Here is a 24362-nt window from a genome sequence, read left to right on the forward strand (position 1 = left end):
CGCTCTTATGCCAGTTTTGACTAATCTTGAGGATGAGAATGAGTGGTAATATGATTAAATTGATGAAGGGACATCACAATGAACATCCATGCCCAGTCTGGGATTCAAACCTGGTTTTTTTAGTACGCAATGTTAACCACTCAGACAGGCGGTCGGCTATTATAAATATAATGTTGTTTATTGATGTTATACTTTTAGTTTGAAATTGGCAAATGTTTATTTGCAACTACAATGTGCAAAACTGTAAATGTCAACAATGGTAACACTACTTTGTCGGTTTAGGTTTGACATGAAAACTTTGGGGCTCATTGTTTCATATCGACATTGTTGGCCATTTCTTTTATTAAAAAGGTTTCCGACACAACACGTGACAAATATAGAGCAGGTTGTAAGCCTAGTTTCAAGGACCCGAATCTTACCCACATCGTGTGAAACTTGGCCTAAAAAAAAAAAAAAAAAAAAAAAGTAGATTTGTATCTTTTCCGTAAACGAAGAACAAGTTCATTGTTAATCTTGATTCGGTGCTAGATATCAAGAATGATTTTCCCCTTGGCAGAGGGTTGACCACCACCTCCTTTCCCTTTGCACACACAAAAATGACAATTTGGTTGTCCGGGAAAATATGACCGCCAATAAGTTACCTTTATGATTTAAGGATTTTAATTGATGCAACGGGTTGGAAAAAGGTCGTTATAACTAGTTTCAAGAGATCATATTTGTGATTAGTCCCCTATTTAATTTGTTTCATTTGCTAATTGTAATTTGGTTGTTTCGGTCAGGTTTGTTGTCCTTAAATTTCTTTTACTCTGGTTCATGAAATTGCATATGTTGACCGATGTTTTACAAACAGAATTGAGAGGAAAATATTGTGGGATTTTTTTGCTCAATGGCCCCATCAATCAATTTTATAATTTTATCATTACATCGCCTTTTTCTGTGTTTTAATAGGTCTTTGCCTTCTGACGGCTCATCTTCTACACACTAAACTGGTTATGTATCCCCTGCAACTAGGGTTGCCAGACGTCCCGTATATACGGGATTGTCCCCTTTTTAAAAACAGCAATTGATTTTGTAATGTTTAAAAATGTTATAAAAATAAATTTAACTATATACATGTCTATATAATCTGTATGTCCCTTTTTTTTATTTTAGAAATCTGGCAACCCTACCTGCAACAGGGCTGAAGACTGCTACTGAACCTTATCAGACGTTTACATCAACGATCGAGCTTCGATAAGTGAAGCTCCGCCCCCTCACGCTTAAGTCAAATATTCTTTCCATCCGATCGTGACCGGACCCCGAGCTGAGCGCAATCGAACGAACCTTGGCCGAAGCGCCAGGTGTGAATGCTTCTCTTTAAAAAAAACATTCAATGATATTTGACCGGACCATGGGGGGAGGGTGATCCGAGCATTACTGGAGCGCTGGTGTGAATCAAGCCATTATGTGCCTCCACCAGGACCTCTTGATTAAAAGGTGATGATGCTACTACCACTATGCCATTAGGCAGGCATCGGTTCCGATTAGCCTATGTGTGAATAAACTGACTACAATATTTTGCATGAAAATATATTATTAGTAACAGAGTTCCCTATATTGCATAGAAAAGTAAAAAAACTGAATTTCTTGACCATATTGAAGAAATTAATTCTGTACAGGAAGCAGTTAATGCAGATTTTTATGATGTCGGGTTATAAGTGCGCAGGTTTTAAATCGCTTGTCATTTTTTTGTTTGAAGGTTGGCAACACTGTTCTTATCATTTTCGTTATCTCTTTATCATTCCGATTATTAATTGAGCAATTGTTTTTTCTTCTTCTTCTTCCCAGATGTTTAGTTGAGTTGCCATCGAGCGGTTCACTATCGAACAACGCTTCGTTATTACAGAAACGGGAAGTGCTATGCAAAGACAGTTCGTAAACTGTTGACTATGAGGTAGATATGCGTTCTTTGCTTAACGGATATTTATTCCTGGCAGCCCGACAACAATAGAAAAGTATGGTTTCCAGTTCATCCAGTGCAGGTTTCTGTAATGTGTTTTCAAAATAACAACCCCTTCCTCGATAGTGAACTGCTCCTTGGCAACTCAACTGAACATCTGAAGAAGAAAAACAATTGCTCAATTAATAATCGGAATGATAAGAGATAACGACAATGATAAGAACAGTGTTGCCAACCTTCAAACAAAATAACGACAAGCGATTTAAAACCTGCACACTTTATGAAACGCCCTTTAGTTTTAGATACATCAGTTAAGTTTAGACATGAGGAGGGAGGGATCACCATTTTCTGTTACAGTAATTGACCGATATTGTTAGTATCAGAGCAGCCACCCCTTTCTCTTAATATGCTGTGCAACATGGCAACTTACCTCTATCTGTATTCCACTGTCACCACTGTTGCACTTAGCATTTCTGGCAGCTTTTTTCCCTTTTTTCCTCTCTTTACTGGAACGCCATACAAGTGGCCCAAACCTGAAATGAGAGAAAGAAAACTCCTCAATACAGATTCTCAATGCCTTGTATCTCAGTTAGGATACAAATGATACAAGTCCAACCCATTTATTGTTGGGGGGTTGCAGGCTTGGTAAGGCATGGAAGTTAGTGTCAACCTCTTCATCATTTCGTTAATCATACACTCATCCCTATCAAAACTACAGTCCTCACAAAAAGTTTGGAATATTGTTATATTAGGAAATAGGAGATAGGCAAGAGCTTGGAATTCAACAACACATGGTATCTGTCTGCTGGACGTTCTCATGCTTCGTCAACATATGCCACCCTGGCTATCTCCTATTGCCCAATCGTCATAGATTCTCGATGGAGGCACATAGTGGTTCGGATCCCACATTAAACTGCAGGTTCATTCCTGACTAGCTTTACCATGCATCAAATAGACTTAAAACATCAATCAATCAAAACCTAATGCCTAATATAACAATACAGTAAAACCTCATTAATCCAGACTAATAGGGGGATAAGTTGACCAGTTTAACGAAAGTCCAGATTAACTGAAATAACCTAAAGAACAGTAGAAAGTGCATTAAAACTCCATTTATAGCAACAAAACATGTTTATTATGGTGTATTTAAAGGGCATAGGCCTAAATATACTATACAGTACAGTACAAAGTCTGCGGGAAACAGTGGTTGCTGCCTTTTCTTTGGGAAGTTCTCTTGTTGACTTTTAGCCACATTTAAAACCTTGCATTCTGCTTTTTCTTTTCCCCTTTTGCCTCTCCGAGTTAAGCGAAGTCCGGATTAATGAGGTTTTACTATATTCTAAACATCTGTGCTTAATATGACAATATTCCAAACTATTTGTGAGGACTGTATTAACTCAAGATAGAAAAACCACATTAAACAACAAAAAAGAAATACAAAATGAATCACTCACTCCCCCATTTTGGGCCAAAATACATAGTGAGTTTATAAGCTTCAAAAAAGTGTATTCTAAAAACTTAAATAATTTATTATTCATTATACTGCCAGAATTCAATTATCTATCTCCCTCACCAAATTTCGGACACACATTTCTTCATTTTTACAGAAGAAACTACTTACGGAAATGAGTTTCTGTAGCATTTTGAAACTTCGTGGAGGTATTTTCTCACCGTAGAATGCTGCGCAACAAGAAATAAGTTTTTTTGATATAATAAATTTGCATTTTGTGCAAAGCGACAACATTATGCCATTGTTTCCATTATGTACCTGCAGATAGCGCGAGCGTCGTAAGTCACGAGGTCTCGCCAGTATTTCCAAAGTTGTCTTTTTTCCACGATTTTTTTAACTATGCTTACCTAACCTAACCTAACCTTGCCGGAAATTGTCCGTGGGGCTATCTGTCAATGGTTTTTGGGGTTATCGTGAATGGTTCGTGGGGCTATCTGTCAATGGTTTGTGGGGCTATCTGTCAATGGTTTGTGGGGCTATCCGTCAATGGTTTGTGATGACATAATGAACACGGAAGTAGGTATTTTTCGGTTAAGAAAGTTTGAAACACAGCATACCCACTCCAAATCGACAAAACACCAGCACGACGCACGATGATCCACAGTTGTGCATGCCATATTGTATGTTCCGCAACGGAAAAAGCATAATGGCACCTTCAACTAGGTTCCACAATACACAATTGGTAAGTACGAACCATCCGAAACACAAAATATCCGATTTTAATGTGTCTCCGATATAACAGACATTTACCATGATCGCTAAAACTACAAAGCATGTGTTTCGACAGACACATAGAAATCAAACCATGAAAAAAATGCATGCATACCATGATGAAATCGGAATTAAACAATCGGAACTTGGGCCTAATATTTTTCTCCTACTTCAATTGAAGGTTCTATTTTGAATGGTATTACTGTTGCTCTAAAGATTTGTCGATGTGCGTGACATGATTTGTATTTTTAATTACACCAATTTCATTATTTTTGTTACAAAGCTCTTGTGTGTGATCAGCACTATCAGCCACCTTTGCCCACATGAATGATTTAAACAATTGATGAAACAAATAATAATGATGATAATATTACAAAGTTTAAATTCATAAAATTGCCTAATTTATTTGCAATCACGTACAATGACTGCCAACCTCACATGATTAAATCAAAATGCAAGGTAAATTTCTCGTAAGGGACAGACTGATTTGATCAAATTTACAGGAAAAATTACTTACCGAATGCAGTCTCTTTATACTTCTGGAAGTTCGGGGAAGTGTTTTCTCGCATCGTTCATTGAATTTTGCCGGTAAACCATATTTTTCAATATAAATGTGCGATCGATGCATGAAAGCTCTTGCATCCATTTACTTCCAGGTGGATGTAGCCTGTGTGTGATGACGTAATCCCGGTCAGTGTTTCCAAACATGTGTTTTTGTAACTGAAGAAGGTACGTTTCCGCAAATGGTTTGGGGGGGGGGGGGGCTATGTGTCAATGGTTCGTGGAGCTATGCGAGAATGGTGTGTGGGGCTACGCATACTTTTTTGGAAACCAATTTTTAACTATAGTAACCCTACCTAACCTAACCTTATCAGAAATGGTTTGTGGGGCTACGTAGGTATTTTTGGGTGCAGTGGGGTGGAAACACTGCATACTGAGTACGGTAGTGAAACTGTGACCGCCATTTTGTGTGTTACTGAAGGCAAAAAGAAACGAAGAAAACTTACTCGATATGTCGCAAATAGAGCTTATTTCCATGAAATAAGCGAAATGCTACCTTCAGCAATGTTTCTCAATGTAGAATACGTAAGTACGAATATTAAAATTACATGAACTAGCAAATTTCAGCTGTCTGTCCCTTACGAGAAATTTTCCACATGCAAATAAAATAAACAGAACTGGCAAAGCTTAAGCTTTAATCACAAAGCTTTGAGTTACCATTAAAAATAATCTTGCCAGTTTTATCGATAATTTGGTTGAATCAACTGAATTGTTTGTAAAATAAATATGCACATGACAGAATATAAATCTACGTTTTTCTTCCATGTGATGAATTACTTCTGCATATCAGTATTTACTAAACACAAGGTGCAAAATTCTTATGAGGATGAAAATTAGTAACATTCCTAGTTGTATGCTTGTATGTGTGTCAACAACAGCACATTTGTTTGTCAAGTTATGCATTAAAAATTTAAATTAAAGCACAATAGTGAGAAAAATTTAATGTGTTGCGATTACAGTTTGGAACCTGTCACAGTGTCTACAAAGTTTTGATATTTTAAAACCCTTACAGAGTGCACATTTCTCATAGAGATTTGTGTTTACCGTTTTCATTCATGAATTTGTTTATATATATATAAAAAAAAGCAATGCACATTGCCTTTTCAGCTACAATCATGTAAAAACATTTGAAACAGATGGTACACTTGTTACTAATGGGGAATGTAAAACCATTTTTAAAGTGGATCATTGTTTACTACTCAGGTGTATGTGCTGCTGTGGCTTGGGTTATGTTCCACTGGAATTTATTCAAGCACATAGATATTCACAACTACCTTAAACTATGTTAGTGCACACACACACCATGTTCTATAACGTGAATTGTTTGAGGTGCAATTTGCCTTACCTCCTTGGACAGCAAGGGTGTAAATCTGGAAGAGGCGTGACGCTTTTCATAGTTTCCAATTTTTGTCGTTTATTACTTTTAATCATCACGGCGATAATATATCGCGCACACAATAAAATCTTAATAATAAACGCAGTCACTGGTTAAGTGCATTTGAATATCAACACAAACATTACACGCCCCTCGTATAAAGTTTAATTCCCCTATATCTTGAGTGTTTCAAAAATAGTAAAATATGAAATATATTGCGAAATCTACTGCTCTTATCTTACATATACACATATATTATTACTAAAGTAATACAATTCCATGAATCAGTGTCAATCTTGTTGAGTTGTAGACTGATTAGAAATTTCCCGTGCATATATACGCACTAAATGATCGATCAGACAATTCGATTATTGATGGCGGGGAAAGAACTTCCGGTTTCGCGAATTTTCCAATGTAAACAAGTGCAATACAGATCGTCACCGACGTTATTTTCTTATAAAAGATCGGAAACGAAATGGATCGCTTGAAATTTTTGAGTGATGTAGAGAAACAAAGGTACCTAAAATTGGCAATTTCCCGGATGGTTTGGATGCAGATATAAGGGACAATACTAATATTTTCCAAGGCAATGTTGATCTTCTACCATCAGTTAATTATAAACATTGAAATACTTCGATCACAACAGTAAAAGAAATAATAATAATTACTACGATTAAAATTATTGTTATACACTAATAATAATTAAATACATTTTATTAGAATTTAATTATTATTGTTGTTTATTATTATGATGCTATTCGATCCACAAGCCGAGTGAATATCCAGCACAACTATTTTCCATTAATACTTTTACATTTCATAGTTACTATACTGAAATAAACAGTTGTATTTTGTTATTAACTTTTGCAAGTGTCGTTCAAGAAAGGACTTTAGAAGTTAGAAAAAATACTCACAAAGTATATATTGTGTGACCTCACCTAAAATTATAATTTTTCGAATTCTGAAAACTGTGGAACCATTTATTCTTTGAATTAAATGGTAGAATATGAAAAAAAATCCTGGTTCCTGTATTTTTCACTCATTTTTTTCGATCTAATGCATAATTTGCATTGATTACTCTGTTCGAATACTAATCAAGTTAACTTTATTTCTGTTGTTAACAATAAGAATTTCCTGCTTTTTTGCAACTTGAAATGAAGGATGCCAGTTTCCAGACTGACATACCGACGCCCATGGGGAGAGCGCTTATCAACAACCAAAAGGAAAATGCGTTATAATATTATAAATAGTTCCAACTTTTAAAATATAATCAAGACATGTGCGTTAGACAATTATAATTTTCGAAACACGTAAAATGTTTTAATTTTATTTGAAGTGCCGACTGCAGAGCCTACTCCCTCGTGTTTGTGTCCAATATTTTAGCTTTACTGCCTAAATCCACTGATCTTCCAATATCGGGTCTGTCTGAAAACAATGCATAGATACCTGAGAACAATTGTTTGTTCCCTATCTCATGTTGAAACCAAAAGCCACACAAATATTGTCGTCTTTTCCGAAAACACTGCATTTACACCATTGAATTCAACGTTATTATTTTCAAAACCGGAAGTGCAGTCCCGGCCACCGCCAAGGAATTACAGAAATGGAAACATCCGGTGAATAGCGCCCATACCTCCGATCTTAAAGAATAGGTTCGCTGGACTGGATGATCAACACGTTAAACCACCGACAAATTTGTCTGTGGTTACACGTACACGATTATATAATCTAACTTATAATTTAATCTGTGTCCAATAATTTATAATAATTAATTATAATAATAATTAACGAAATAAATCGACAGTTATGTTTTGTTTTGGTAAGAAAGGTGTACAGCTGAATCGTGCTGAAAATACATTAGCAGTCGTGATACCAGAGAGAGACAGGGGAAGGGGGGGATTTGTATTCAAAATACGCCTTCCTCATCTTGTATCAAATTTGAGACAAATGCAAGTTACTCTAGATGGAATTGGAACGTGCTTAAAATATCCATACATTTAGTTCTACAGTGAAAATGAAGATCAATTACGTAAAACAAAACAAAAAATAAAAAGTAAAGTGCTCCCCTGTGCTTTGCACCACGCCATGAAGGCGTATAGGGGGTGTGAGCTTAGGGCCTCACTCTTTCTTGATCTCGGCCGAGCTGGGGGTAATGTGATCAGCACCACGCCCCTGGCCGCCTTTACCTCCCCCCCCCAGAGTACCCACTTTATACGACGCTGGATGGGCGCCAGACATTACAAACAACCGGGACATTACAAAGATGATTTATGTACACTATTACTCAAAATAATGTGCATAAAATTTTAATCAGAAACTTACTCTTCTCCAACTACATTTAACATCATTTTTGTTATTCGATAAGTATTCAATTATTCATCTATTTGACATTATTGTCATTGCCAGGGCACTTGTTTTTATGTAAATTATTCCGATCTTAACGACAGGTAAGCTACGTAATGAATATGCGCTGTTATATCTCTATTCTTATAGTATTTTTACCTAATTGTTTAATAATAATATAATATTAATTTATGTATAGTAATTAGTATTAATTTGATTTAATATAATTATTTTAAATTAAACATTATTATTATTATTATTATTATTATTATTATTCCGAGACACTTGGTTCGAAACATATTTCTAGATACGTGCCTGGAATCAAGTACCGATATACGAGGAATGAACCATAGATTCGGACCATATACAATTTATACACATTGAGTGTATCTATTGATGCGGGGGGAGGGGAGGAGCCGGAAAATTCCAATATTTTTGAAGAAAAATTGCCCCCCGCCTCCCTGGACAACAAAGTACAGGACATTGTCAAAATATACATGGAAATGATCGCAGGCATGTTTGAAACAAGAAAATGAGTTTGAGTTGGTGTTTTTAAGTCCACTTTATGCACAGTAAGGCTAATCGGGACTGGACGTACGGTTTAAAGTGTGATCCGAACCACTGTGCCATGTGCCTCCACCGGGTATCGAACCCGGTGAAACAAGAAAATAATTGCACTATTATCATATAAGCGCTAGAACAAGACTTGTACTCCCCAAATGACATGTCTGTACGCCACTGACCATTAGGTATGCCTTTTCATTCAATGCATGTCATTCTGTTTACTGTGTATGGAAATCTGTTCAGTGGCTGAAAATGTACATTGAATTAACAAAGAAACATATCGTGATGAATTCCCGTTGGACACGTTTAAAACACCTGGCTTTTTTTTTACAGGTGTTTAAAATATTTTTGAAATGGAATACTACATGGATTAAACCGTTTGTTCCTCGCCTACTAACACACTGCAAAATGTGCACCTTGTTGTTAATGTCAATATTTAGTTGCATTGACGATATAGGTATATAACAGTAACTGCTACATGGACACTGTGGGGCCTGGCAACTGTAGATTACTTGAAGCTTTTGTCGAACAGCTATTTTAAGAACTTAGTCAAGCGTTTACTTTATAATTGGAACACAGTCCATCCTTGGGTGGATGATTAACAGATTTCTTACTAATAATTATTCTTAGAAAATAAGTGGTCTCCCCGATGGCGCAGTGGTAGCGTCGTCGCCTTGTAATCAAGCGGTCCTGGGTTCGATACTCAGTGGAGGCACATAGTGGTTCGGATCCCACTTTAAACTGTAGGTCCAGTCCCGATTAGCCTTACTGTGCATAAAGTGGACTTAAAAAATCAAATCAAAACTTAGAAAATAATTCTTTGCATTATGTTTAAACGTTTTATTTGTTTAAAACATGTTTCCTTCGGGTCTTGTTTAAAACAAAATAACTTTGTATTGTTTCTTTTTTTAAAAAAAAAAAAAAAAATTGCCAACCCTACCACTGACTCAAGCCTCGGATTTCAGCGAAATGCAGTTACCTTGAAACGACTGTATTGTAGATGGCTAGGGATGCGGGTGCAGAACGTTTGCTTCCTGGTGTACTTCACATCCGGTTTCCTCAGTCTCCTGGAATGCTCAGACTTGCAGAGGAGAATTCCATAGGAAAAAAAAAAACCCGCGCGACTCACGTGTACCGTACTTCCGCTGGAGGGGAAGGGCCGAGTAAAGCATGCTTTCTTATGGGCCGAGCTGAACGGAAGACGGGAAAGCTGCGCGGACACTTTTCGGTGAAGGGTGTCTGTAACAGGCGGGTTATTTTAGTTAGGAATTAGTTGGTGGATCATTGATAGTAGCAGCCAGTGCCGCCGCCAGGAAGCAGAGGTAAGTGCTGGCGCATCCCTCAGCCATCTACCCTTCTCCTCCTACTCTTTTATTTGTTTAGCCCAGTAAACGGTAAACTCCATCTGACATATTCTCATTTCTCCCGAAGTAAGTGCTCAATCGACAATGGTAAAGTAGACGATATAAGTGGTGGAGGCTTGGCTTTACGATTTTAAACTTTTTTTTTCACTTTTGGCATCACTTCCCCCCTTTCCAAAGTGTCATGTCTATTTACATTTGCCAAGCAATGAGTGTTCAATGGAGAGGCTCAATGAAGTCGAGGATGAACTTCATTCATTAGCTGTTTCGTCTAGCCCCATCCCCCACACCAATCGGCGAGTCATTACCAGATCTTTAAGTAGGCAAGTACAGGCAACTCGAATCGATACAATAGCTGATCCGCACTGTACAAACAACCGCGAAGAGTCCTTGAGGGCATCAAGTAAATTCGTGCGACTTTGAGGTAAACATGTCGAAACATGTAAAACTCCCGCGTTTTCGGGAGGAAAACGAGACAGTGTCCATCAGTTCTTGTTGAAATTCGACAACCTGGCGGAATTTCACGAGTGGAACGACGAGCGAAAGAAAGCGGCTCTGGCGTTAGCGTTGAAGGGAATCGCCCTGGAATGGTTTTCTAGCATAAAGCTTTCCCCGAACTTTGCTACATTGTCCTACAACGATCTCAAGAACAAATTAAAAGGTGACCTCAGGTTAGCCGAGGACAGGATCCGTGCTAGGATCCAAAGGAAGGATGAAACGGTGATGAATTAAGTCACGAGGAAATCCGCTCTGGTCAGGAAACTAGTTCCTGGCATTCGAGAGGATAAGCTCATGTATTTCATCATAAGTGGCTCCAGGATAAATACCTGGAAGCCGCCGAAAAGGTATTCGCAAATTTGGAAGACCTTATTAGCTGGTTCCGACGCGTGCAGAAGCTTCGAGTCATCGCCAAAGAACGCAATCGGCAAGAAAAAATTAATACAATCTTCGGTTCTGATTCCGACACGTTGTCATCAGATTCCTTCTCCTCTGACGAGGAGGAAATCCCTGCGAAGCCGACACGAAGGAAACACTTTCACAAGCACGAACTTGCGAGGGCAGCAGCTCCCACGATGGAAAGAGCTGCCAGTCCAGTCGAGTCTAGTCAGCCAGAGCGACGACCGTTCAGGGCGCCTCTTTTCAACCCACAGCCGTTTCAAATAGCACCCTCAGGACAATCACGACGTTAGCCTTCTTGCAAACAAACAGCATGACCTGCAAATTTCACACCAAGAACTGATCAATTCTGTGACAAATAGCAACAAGCTAATACAAGAAATTCAAAACCAACCACCCAGAAACATCTATTGGCCATCTACAGGTGGTAAGAATAGAAAGTACGTCTCTAGTATTAAGGGTAGCTTCTCTAACAAAGTTCCACGCCTGAACTTTTACAGGCAAAATCAGTACTTCTCTAGAGATAACAGGGGTGCAGGTAGAGGCTTCAGAGGCAGGGGAGGATGTAACTTTCAACGCCCTAATTACCAGCGATGGAATCAGTGGCGCAACTACAGGGAAGGGCGGTATTACACCCCCAACCTTGGTCGGAATTGAGTTCTGGGGGGGGGCAAGGAGGGGCAAACATTGACTGCCAAGTGTATCTGCAGGGGCAATTACCACCCACAACTTCAAATTTTTACGCAAATAAAAATACCTCTCGTAAAATTTTCTTGCTCGCTCGCAATGCCTGCTTTTCTTAGTCTTATCAAGTTCAGAACCGTAGCTAGGGGACGGCGGGAGACGAGCCTGGGCGCCGAACGATCTAAATTGAAAAATGTAAAATTGATTGATTCATTTGTGTTTTTCTTTAAAGTCCACTTTATGCACAGAAAGGCTAATTGAGACTGGGCCTATAGCTTAAAGTGGGATCCGAACCACTATGTGCCTCCACCGGGTATCGGACACGGGACCCCTGATCACAAGGCGACGATGTTACCACTACACCATCGGGGAGGCACAAAAGTTGCAAATGATATAATGCCATGGCGTTCTGTGAAATTATATTGCGCCCTATTAAATTAATATTGATTTCAGCTTGTAAAAAAATTGGAACCAAAAATTTTCTTGCTCGCTTCGCTCGCAATTTATAGTTGTAAATAATTAATGCATTGTAAACCAACAAACAGAGAAATAAGACTACTCTTAATTGATTTTGTTTTAAATGCATGAACAATTGTTTTCAGGAAAGGGACATTTGAGAGACAATTTATGTCATTTTTGCTATTGGTTTATTGTGAGATGGATGAATTGGTTGTGTAATGTACATAAATAATATTTGTTGTATATAATATGTATTAAAGAAACTTCAAATACGTACACAATTTAGTATTCACGTCACTCCACGTTGCATATAGCTATGTGAAACATATATCGTGCATGAAAGTTATGTTAATGTAAAAAAGAATTACATTTGGAATGCATTTCTTTTCTTCAAAAATAGTTTATGTGCTTGTTTTCCGTTATTAATGTACATCGCGCTGCGACGCCAAGCGTCTTGGGTTCGAATCCCGCTCGGGCTTGGTTGTTTGTGAATGTCCATTCATCAATTTCCTCATTTCATCACTCATCCCCATCTTCGCAAATTAGCCAAGAGGCACAAAACGCGCAGTAAAATAAACTAAATCAATCAATCAATCAATCAATCCGTTATTAATGTCAAATTAAACGTATTAAAAAAATAATTCAAATAATTTGTTCGAACACAAATGCTTTAGCACAAACTTCTACAACCTTTTTGCGTAATTTACGAGGATAATAACGTCTTTGATACTACCACTACTAATAGTAATAATAATGTTGGTCCTGGGTTCGAATCACGGCTTGGGCATGGATGTTTGCAAGTATCCATTCATCATTTTCATCATACCATCACTCATCCCCATCTTCGCAAATTAGCCAAAAGTGGCACAAGAAGTGAAGTAAAATAAAGCAAATCAATAATAATAATAATAATAATAATAATGTTATAATAACATTATTATTATTAACATTACTATTATTAAAATTATTATTATTATTGGTACCTTTATCCTGATACTCTCCCCCCACACAGACAGAAATTCGTGGTTGTGTCTCTGGATGGGATAGAAACACGCAGACGTCCACACAGACCTGTCCCATAATAAATGCACTAGCTATGGTCACGTGAATAAATTTTCCCAACAAGCTGACCAAAATAATTCTTCAAAGGTTAACTTCCGTACGTGGTAGAGGGACACCACGTATGGAAAGAGAGGAACGAATTAATGTCAAACTAATTAAGCAAAATAATCTATACCTGGTCCACGCTACACTTGGTAACAGTAAGGGGAAAATTAATAAGTGTTGCGTCGACCTAGGTGCCATGATATTAATTTTCCTAGATCACTTAGTACCTGAAAAAAAAAAAAAAAAAAAGATGCAAATAAATTGTGTTATCCGGGGTGTCACGGGGAATCAAATAGCGATAAAGGAAATCGCAATTATTCGATTCCGTCTAGGAAATAAATGGTTTCTTCATCCATTTAGAGTTGCCCACATGCCATCTATGTTGCCATTGTTAGGCAATGATTTCTCGACACATGACGTAAGCATAAATTCCTGTACCAACACCACGCAAATCACTCGGTTTATTGAGAAATTTTCACACCGAAATTACTCGTAAGGGGCATTGGTGCATGTGCATTATAAAATACATCATGTTGACATCGCACATAATATACGAGTATATCTATACATCAATTGAGCAGTATGTTTTTGGTACAGTAATATAATAGTAAAATCATACAGTGACAAATTATATCTTTAAGTGGACTAGTGCTGTAAAAGTACAATATTATAAAGTGTATACAACCTAAATTTATTTCATAAAGTTATTTAATTCCTCAAATTCTTTAACTGAATATAATATAATGTATATTCCAATAGCAATTTTTCACCTTACTTTTAAAGGCCGTGGTTCTTAATTTTTTGTAACTATTTGGTAACATATCGTATAACTGGATGCTTGTGTAAAAAGATCCTGTTTGGTATGCAGTTAGCCGCACTTTGGGAATGTGGAAGTTATTTTCTTGTCTGGTATTATAATTGTGGGTGTGTATGTTCTTTGGATAGTTCGATTTTGTTTCGTGTATGAAAGTAAGTGTTTCAAGTATGTACAAACTTGGCAGCGTTAATGTGCGAAATTTTTATAAAAAGAGGTTTACATGTATCAGTTTTGTGTGCATTTGCCAAAATACGAAATGCTCTCTTTTGAATTTTAAAAATCCTCTGCGATTGTGCCGAGTTACCCAAAATTGGATACCATATCTCAAAATACTTTCCAAGTTTGAGAAATATATATTTAGCATTGAAACTATTTTTTAGTTCTTCATTGGTAACATATAGTGTTGAGCCTCTTGCATAAATGCTCTATGTGAACTTTCCATTTTAAACACTCGTCTATCAATATTCCAAGAAATTTAGTATTGCAAGTAGCGGTTATAACGGCATGCCCTACTGTGAAATGATCTTGCTTAATAGAAGAGTTTTTGGCTATATTCTGTAGATACACCAAATTTTATTATATTAGTTTTCTCGTTGTTCATAGAAAGTTTGTTTGCTGAAACCCAGCTTTGTAGTTCAGTAAGAGCTTTTTCAGTTTTTTAAATTAAGGTTACCTCGTTAACAGGTAACCTTAATTCAAAAAACGAAAATATTGACGAATTAACATGGCGGGGCGTGTTTTTGAGCGCAACACTAGCCTCCCAACTTTGCAAGTCTCGGTTTTGCCTTAAACTGAACGCAGAGAAACGCGAGAACTTGCAGGGGTAATTTTTCCAAGGTGTAGTTTTTTAATTTGCTTTTAAAAAAAAATAGTGGAAATGTCCATTCCTTACCGTGATTACTTCAACACTAATGCACAACCACCTTCAAAGTAATCCCCTTGGGCGAAGATACACTTTGCCAGCGCTGGTAAAGCTGTTGGAAGCCATGTTTTGACCCTCCCGTAATGCCTCCTGCGATCGTGCTTTTACCTCAGTTTCTGACGCAAAACTATGCTCCTTTAGATGGGTTTTCACGATGATATTTTTAGTGATTTTATTGGTCCATTCTACAGAAACTTTCGAAAGAAACGCTAGTCGACCATTTCTGTGTAGTTTCCATGAAAAATCAGCAAAATCTAGGGTTTTGATGACAACCTCACTAGCGATCCATTGCATCACATTTGGGAAAATCACAGTTGAATGCCTACATTAGCTACTTCAAGATAATAACTTCACGTTAGAACTTTTCAAGCAGGGATCACTGTAGATGAGAATGAAACGATAGATGTGTAAATATTTTCAAACTCCTACAAAACCGGTAAACTAACATCTGGGCTGGCCAGTTTTGTACACTATCCAATTCTCTACTTATTTGCCAAGTTAGCACTGTCCCATGAAGAATCTCAGTGGATGTGCAAGAAAGTAATGCTCGACATTTCAACTGTGCTTACCTGAATACTGATTCTGCGTCTACCCGAGACGGGAAGTCCACAGGACGATGAGTCTCCTCGATGATGGGCTGATCCGTGGCACAACTCGTCGAGTGGATGTCGTCAGTCACGGACTCCGCATCGCCTGCTACGCTCCCCGTCTCATCTTTACTACCCTTCTTGTAGAACCGTAGAGAGAAGCTCTTGCGGAATTTTTGGAGTACGCTTTCTGAAACGCTACCTGGAAGCATAAATATATATTTTCAGGTTGTGTTCTATAAACCAACAGATACTTATTCCAATTAACATGCCAGTTTACCGTGTTGGGAAGTAATAGCGCTACTAGAAAAAAGTAACTAGTTCCTTCTTTGAAAGAAACTATAACTCTTACTTTTCCTGGTAACGAAGAAAGAAATTAGCAGTTACTTTTCTGTACGTTTCCACAGCTGTAAAAAATATGATTTGCTAAAAAGTAGAGATAAATTGTTATTCTTCATGTACACGGCATAAACATCAAGAGATTTATCACCGCTCAAGAATCTAAACATGCTACTACATGCTTTAGTTAAAAGCAAACATGTTGCGTGAAATAATTCTTCCAAATAGGAGACTCGTTCAATAACTAAAATTCGGGAAATAACATCATGCCTACATTTTGTTTCGTTTAATCTACAATCATATGAACGAAGTACAATGTGTAATGCATTCCAAATTAACACAGCACGTATTATCTTCATAAAAGCAACATGTCTGAAACCGTTGGAGTGTCAACGGGTATTATTAACATAATATTTCCACACATTTCGAATGCTGTGTCCAACATGAAATATCTGATCATTCGTTGATCTACTTTATTTAATAAAATCCACATTCACAGCCACAGGTATTTTCATTTGCAAATGTGTTAATTCTCCTCTCTCGTAAAACCAACTTCATTGCACAATTGCCAGTAATGTACAACTGCGATGTACACAGTAACTCTATCTAGCGGCGAAAATTGAACGAATGTCAATGACGGGTGGTATCAATGATTCAACGGCTTGCAGTAACACTATCGTTCCCTCTCCAATAATGAACCTCTGGGCACACACAAAAGTGCTCTTGCAGCAGTTTTGCAGGTTGGAACAACAAAAGAGAATACATTTACTTAATACTAGCAGATATTAGCATGCCCAGGGGAAGATGAGAAATAGTACTTTATCTTCATTAACAGTGTTATAGTTTCAATCACTCGTATTTTCACGTTATTTTTTTTAACTATTTGTAGCTATACAGGACAATATGTAGAAAAACAGTAGCCCCCCACAACAGCTTTCACAGTTCACAGATGTATGCGGAAACATGTGGCTGTTATTTATCAACATCTGAAGACTAGAGTTCAAAAATATAAATATTGAAGAATGAAACAGGGTAGCCATCATAAAAATCTCAATTTTCTAAAAACCATTCACCGATACTCGGTCAGGAAGTCAGCTGTCACATTCCATCGCTGCGTAAGCAATGACGTCACGGTATGCAACATTTCTACAAGCGCTACCGGGAACGATTCATCAGCAAAAACCAAGCAGAGCAACGACGCTAAAAAGCCCAGTAAATTTGGAAAAGAGGCCAGTTGATCGTAAACGCTATCTGCGAGTAATAGCTCCGGGAGAAGTCTGTTAGCGAAGGACACTGCGACGAGCGTCGAAGGAGACCCGAGGGCAACCGCTACGTCACACGGCCGACATCTACATCGCCGCGAGTCCCGAAGGGATCCCTGTCGCAGCGCACGCAAAGCCATCCGTTGCCGCGGCCAAGTCTTGCCGAACGCGGGTCCGAAGGTGCCACTGCCCAGGCACGGAGCGAGAGGTTGCCACGCCACGAGAAGTTCAGTCGCCAGTACCCAGGCAGCCTACATCGCCACAGAAACTGAAGACTGTGGGCTTCGCGTACAACGGAGTACAACACGAGTCTAATACCCTACGTCTACGCGGGACTGCCTGATCGAGAGGCGAGTTGGTCGACGCATAGCATCCCTTGTTTCCTTCCACGTCACGGCCAAGGGGTTGATAAGGGGGATTGTAGGATGACCATAAACCGAAACCTCTAGCTCCATCATCTGAGTTCAACAGCGTTCACAGTAAGATCCCGCGTACCCGCTGAAAAATCAGTGAACGCATATATATACACTAGGGATGGCCAAACGGATCCGGATCCGAAAAATTCGAATCCATTCGGATCCGGATCCAAAAGTTACGGATCTGGATCCGGATCCGGGTCCGAAAGTTTCGTATCTCAATCCCATTATAATACCGTGCGTCCATTTCGATCTGCAGCCGAGAGATCGGGAGAAGCGTGGCGGGCGGCGCTGGCGGAGATGCCGACATTTGCGGCCTGTAATGCTCGCTTATTTTTACGGACATATCCAGACATTTATACAAATATTGCAAAACGAGCACTAACCTGGGTTATAATTCATCATCTGTAATTCATCCAAGTTCTGCAATTATATACACAAAAAAATACGCTTTAGAAGTGACGATAAGAGTCACAGATAATAAAACATTTTAATCATAGTTTTGACCAGCAACGTCCTGCTTAAGTTTATATCCTTGAAAGAGTTTTGTGTCGATGGGGATCGTTTGGAGGTTTCGAATGTGCAACACTGTATCAAGATTACGCTGCCGACGAAACCATTAAAAGTCAATGGTTTTCGTGAGCTTCCTCGATGAACTCGATGAAATTGGGGCAGCGTTAGAAAGTTATCCAAACAAACCTCTACGCCGTGTTTCACAGGAGATGGTAGTGTCAAAATCATCAGCACATACAGCCACTAAGCTACTAAAATTAAAACCATACTCTTATAACACAGGTTAGTGCTCGTTTTGCAATATTTATATAAATGTCTGCATATGTCCATAAAAATAAGCGGGCATTTCAGGCCGCAAATGTCGGCATCTCCGCCAGCGCCGCCCGCCACGCTTCTCCCGATCTCTCGGCTGCAGATCGAAATGGACGCACTGTATTACCACACCTTAAAAGGTATTATGATCTTCGATTACAAAGAAATTTTTCATTAGTTAGTCCTACAAGAATTTTTTTCAAGTGTTGTTCCTAAAATACTTTGCTACGCATCGGCTAACACACTCGTGCACAAAAATAATCTTACTTGTTTAACATAAAATGTCAGAGGTGATTTTGTAAATGCCATTGAAACGAATATGTATTCATTCGAATGTATTGGAAATGAAAACACACATAAATGTGAGACATTCCATTTCAGGATGAAACCTTTAACACATATAACAAGATAGAAATGTTATACAAAAATTATACAATTGTTCTACAGTTACAGTTTTACAAATTAAAATAAAACATTATAATATATGCAGTGTTATATAATTACAAAGTGTAAGACTAACAAGGGAGGTTATCTCAGTGTCCCCCTCCGATTTCCATGAAACTTGGCAGGCGTATAGTGGGGCCCAAAGGAAGAAATACGTGTTTTTTTTTTGTTTCAGCTAAAAAACTGTTTTAGGGGGCAAAACCCCCTCAAATGTCAAGATGAGGACAAATTGACGTGAAGATCTGACCCCTGTGTCCCTCCGATTTCCATGAAACTTGGCAGGTGTATAGTAGGGCCCAATGGAAGAAATACGTGTATTTTTTTGTTTCAGCTAAAAAACCGTTTTAGGGGCAACCCCCCCCCCTCAAATGTCAATATGAGGACAAATTGAAGTGAGCATTTGACCTGTGTGTCCCCCTCCGATTTCCATGAAACGTGGTAGATGTATAGTGGGGCCCAATGGAAGAAATACGTGTTTTTTTTGTTTCAGCTAAAAAACGGTTTTACAGGGCAAAACCCACTCAATTGTCAAGATGAGGACAAATTGACGTGGGAATCATCTGACCCCTGTGTCCCCCTCCGATTTCCATGAAATTTGACAGGTGCATAGAGAGGCCCTATTCCCCCTGTTTCTTCCTATGCCATATTTACGTGGTTTCGGGGTCAGATCCCCACTTCAATTTCTCCTCAACTTGACATTTGAGGGGGGGGGGGGGCCTCTATACACCTGCCAAGTTTCATGGAAATCGGAGGGGGAGACTTAGACCTCCCTTGTAAGTGTATTAATTAATTACAAATCGCGCACGCGCGCACACACACTATATATATGTGTGTATGTATGTATATTATATATATATATATATATATATATATATATATATATATTAGCTGGTAACAATATGTTATAAGCACATTCTTACTTTCCAAAGAAGCGCATGTGGGATGGGAAAACTGATCCGGATCCGGATCTGAAAATTCCGGATCCGAAAAATTTTAGGATCCGGATCCTTAGAATCCGGAACCAATCGGATCCGGATCTGGCCATCCCTAATATATTCACACACAGTGCTGATGGCATTGGCGTCCATGGGGAGTCAAGGCGGGGTCTCTTCAAACCTTCCCCCCTTCCTTTCGGAACAAGAAATATGCTTATTTAAACTTTCCATTTTTCTTCTATCTAGATTTTTCACCTTTCATCCTTAGTCCTAGAATCTATTTTTTTCTTGCTTACTCTCTTCTTGATCATTTATAGGCCTAACTTTTCATCGCTTTGTAATCAAGGGGTTCCAGGTTCGATCCCGGTGGAGGTTCGGATCCCACTTTAAACTGTAGGTCCAGTTCCGACTAGCCTATTGCTCAGATAACATTTCTGTATCTCTATCGTTTATATCAACCTTATCAGCTCAAAATTTATTTGAGGGGTGCTTTGTGTGAACTTTCCTAGCTAGGTTAAGCGGGAAAAAGCCCCCCCCCCCAACTCCACTTCGAGAATAGGCAGTAAATATGTTCTCTGAGAGGGAATTTTCTTTTTCCGAGCCGACCACCGTGGCGGAGTGGTTAGCACATCGCACCACGACGCTAGGGGTCCCGGGTTCGAATCCCAGTCTGGGCATCGATGTTTGTGAGTGTCCATTCATCAATTTCATGATATCCACACTCATTCCCATCTTCGCAAATTACCCAAAAGTGGCACAAAAGCGAAGTGAAATAAAGCAAATCAATCAATCTCTCCCCGAATAGGAATTAACCTACCAATGAAGTGTCTGGAAAGGAAATGCACGGGGGAAGGCGGTTGAATTCGCTAGCTCACCCCGATTTGAACTCTGCAATTCTTGGGAAATATTGCTTTTTCTTTATCCTCTGAACCCCAAAATAGACACGTTCCTCCGCCACTGCGCGAAACTGAGGAATTTACGAGATGTTTACCACAAAAGCGCAGCTGGCAGACAAACAACCGTTGAACCTTGATAACTTGTAGTTTTCCCCCAGACACAGATTGTACAAATAATGTGATTTGACAGGAAAATTGTTTTCTTCCCAGCTAACGCACATATTTCTTCATTATGGCAAAGTCGTTCGATGCAGGTCAGGGCTGGAAGTAATAAAAAATGTTTCTCACTAGAAATATCGAGTCAGTCGCACGCTAGTGTGGGATGTCGTGTCACTGTAACACGGGAACTGTCTGAACTTTAAACAAGGAATTTAAAATTAAAATGACTTTTCAATCTAGAGAATGTAAGAAAGTTCCTCATGGAGGGAGTTTAAACGTAAATTTAGCACGAGAATTGACGTACAATGGACGAGACCTAAACGGTTTTGTAAAAAACGACACGAGCACGAGACCTGATACTTCGAGATTTGTCGCTACGAAACAGAACGACACAGACCTCTGTAAAATCGACATGAAACCTAGACTTGAAAGTGTCCCAGACTTAGTTATGCTTTTTGAAAAATTTACCTATTTTCTTAACTCCGATATAACTAGGATGGACGATAGTAGAAATTTGATTTCGCGATATATCGTCAAGAAAATATCGTCACAGACGATACGGTACGATATTTTTTTTCCATTTCCTGATATCGGCGATATATCGTCTCCACGATATATATCGCCTAATATCGTGACGATATATCGCTGACACGATGATATCGCCAAATATCGTGACGATATATCGCTGACACTATGATATATCGCCAAATATCGTGACGATATATCGCTGATACTATGATATATCGCCAAATATCGTGACGATATATCGCTGACACTATGATATATCGCCAAATATCGTGACGATATATCGCTGATACTATGATATATCGCCAAATATCGTGACGATATATCGCTGATACTATGATATATCGCCAAATATCGTGACGATATATCGCTGACACTATGATATATCGCCAAATATCGTGACGATATAACGTCTAGTTGATATCGTCTGGACGATATTTTTCAATATCGCGATATATCGTCAACACTAGATATAACCAAACCGATCTACCTGTTACGTCATAAATTTAATACCGGTAGATGGCAGTGCAGTGTTTCAATTTATTATAAATCGTTCGGGGTGTAAGGGGTGATCTTCCATGTAGTACACCCTGGACTGAATTTTGCAGACGAACGAGGCTCTGGCGACTGGCCCTATGGCCAGTATAATTCTGTGTGTTGTCCTGTGTTTTGTTCTTATGTGTGCTGAGTGCCTCTTAACAGCCTCAGCTTTTAACGGGCCAGATATTTTAATATTTTAGTTACGACACGACATTACAGTTATGTTATGTTATTTTAGTTCTAGTAAGTGGCTGGACCCCGTATAAAGTGACGGGTGCAAAATAGCCTACGCGCTGACGCACTCAAAGTTTTAAATTCAAATTAAAAAAAAATATATAAATAGTTCGGAAATGGGGGTAATGCCCAATGGAAACCTCCTGTATAGTAATAAGAAACACTGATTATTGCAGAAGTGGCAAATATATGTTTAAAAACAAATTACACAAAATAATTTTATCCTGTATTACTATTGAAAACCAAAATTGCAGTCATTTCTCACAACAAATCTGAAATCTGCTAGTAGAGACGAACATGAGAAAGCTACCCTCTATTTCCACTGGAGCATGCTGAACGCAAGCAACGTCTCCTGGATTTAATTCACAGTTAAGAGAAAAAAATTCACCTGACAAAACTCGAAAAATAGGGGTAACAGCTGTTGCCATAAGTGTACTTTTGATTCCTCAAAATGATGTTTGCTTATGTGTGGACAAGCATTAACAAGCAGAAATATTCAATAATAAATAAGTTCTCAAAATATAACAAAAATGCCATTGTCTTTCAAGAATCTATTAAATTGCTCGAAATAACTTGAAAATTGCCAAAAATAACCTATCCCTAAAAAAATGGGAAAAAATGCCCAAATAAATTGAACTTTTTGACAAATTATAAACGTTTTTACATATTCGAGCAATCTTTCGACCTTTTTCTTTTTTACGTATGCAAAATCATCACATGCCTTGTCACAGTAATTACGAAATCAATCCATGATCAGTGATAAATTTGGGATGATGATATGTATGGGAAAACAAGAAAATAGCTCTGAATAGTACAGCGAACAATGACTTTAGAGCCAATTTTTTCAATGAATTCCTTTATCATGATCGTAATCTATTTTAAAGAATACCAAAATGCTAGTTCAATGTAGAAGAAGCACTTGAATATTATAACGAATGTAACATGCATTTCTTTCTCTTCCGCAGGGTCATTATATGAAGGAAGGACGCACAAAGAAGCATACCGACCATCCATCGAAGAGAAGACTGTCGAATTTGTTCTAGGATCAAGAAAATCAGTCAGTATCCAGTATAAAAGCAGACTTTATTACATTACTCAAGAAAAGACACTAACGTAGTCATCAAAAGTCACAGCAGTTAAATTACAGTGAGTGAAGATTGTGAGAACCACGCGTGTTAAGGCGATTACTAAGAAAAACTAGGTGAGATCAGAATAATGAGTTTGTGAAGAACAAAGAGCAATAAGAGAAAGTGTGCATAAGATGAATGAAAATTTAGAGAACTCAAGAAGTGAAATGATGGAACCCAGAAGTGCAAGAGCTAAAACACAGTTGAGGGAAATAGAATCAAATTCAATGTCCGTTAATTCAAGCTGTTCGGTTATTCGTAAGTTCGGGGAAATTGACGAGCAGTACGAAAAACTTTTGCAGCACCTTGGAAAAGGGGATTCCGTAAACAAGAAAAGACATTTACCTCACAAACATTGGCTAAAATGGAAACCCCAACGGAAGGATTATGAGAAGATTTATATGAAAAAACTTGCAAACCTGTGTGAAGGCCGGCAGAAGGATTATGTAGCAGACACGAAAAACGCATACACCCATCTCTGGTCTGAAGAGGGTTGCGGTAAGATCCAGTATGAGCTGAAGGAGATAACGGAAGAGCAGAAGAAGTACCTAACAGAGCCCATCAAGTACGAGGAAGTAAAGTTCAGAGTAAGAAAACTGAAAAAAACATCCAGGGATTCAAGTGGTATCACAAAGTACAATTTGATGAAGGAAGAAGCAATACAACGTCTGACACAATTCTACAACAATGTACTGCGAAATGGATTCCTTCCGCGAAACTGGAAAGAAAACAGAACATTGTTAATACGTAAATCAACTCAACAGTTAGAGGATTCGAACAACTGGCGGGCAATCACAGTAGGGTCTCTCCTTCTAAAAGTTTT

At 38.5% G+C, this 24362-nt stretch overlaps 1 protein-coding gene across 5 annotated transcripts in view; it reads right to left on the reverse strand.

Moving 5' to 3' along the window:
• RhoGEF3 (Rho guanine nucleotide exchange factor 3) overlaps nt 1–24362 on the reverse strand; it is an 831957-nt gene that overhangs the window by 47678 nt on the left and 759917 nt on the right. For all 5 annotated transcript variants that reach the window (XM_083115351.1, XM_083115352.1, XM_083115354.1 and 2 more), the window contains exons 6-7: nt 15820–16039; nt 2370–2472 (exon numbers count right to left, since the gene is read on the reverse strand). In XM_083115351.1, the coding sequence (XP_082971477.1) occupies nt 2370–2472; nt 15820–16039 (323 nt within the window). The remainder of the gene's footprint in view (nt 1–2369; nt 2473–15819; nt 16040–24362) is intronic.

This window comes from Lepisma saccharinum, chromosome 30 (assembly GCF_977018435.1).
Source record: "Lepisma saccharinum chromosome 30, izLepSacc3.1, whole genome shotgun sequence".
Taxonomy (NCBI): domain Eukaryota; kingdom Metazoa; phylum Arthropoda; class Insecta; order Zygentoma; family Lepismatidae; genus Lepisma; species Lepisma saccharinum.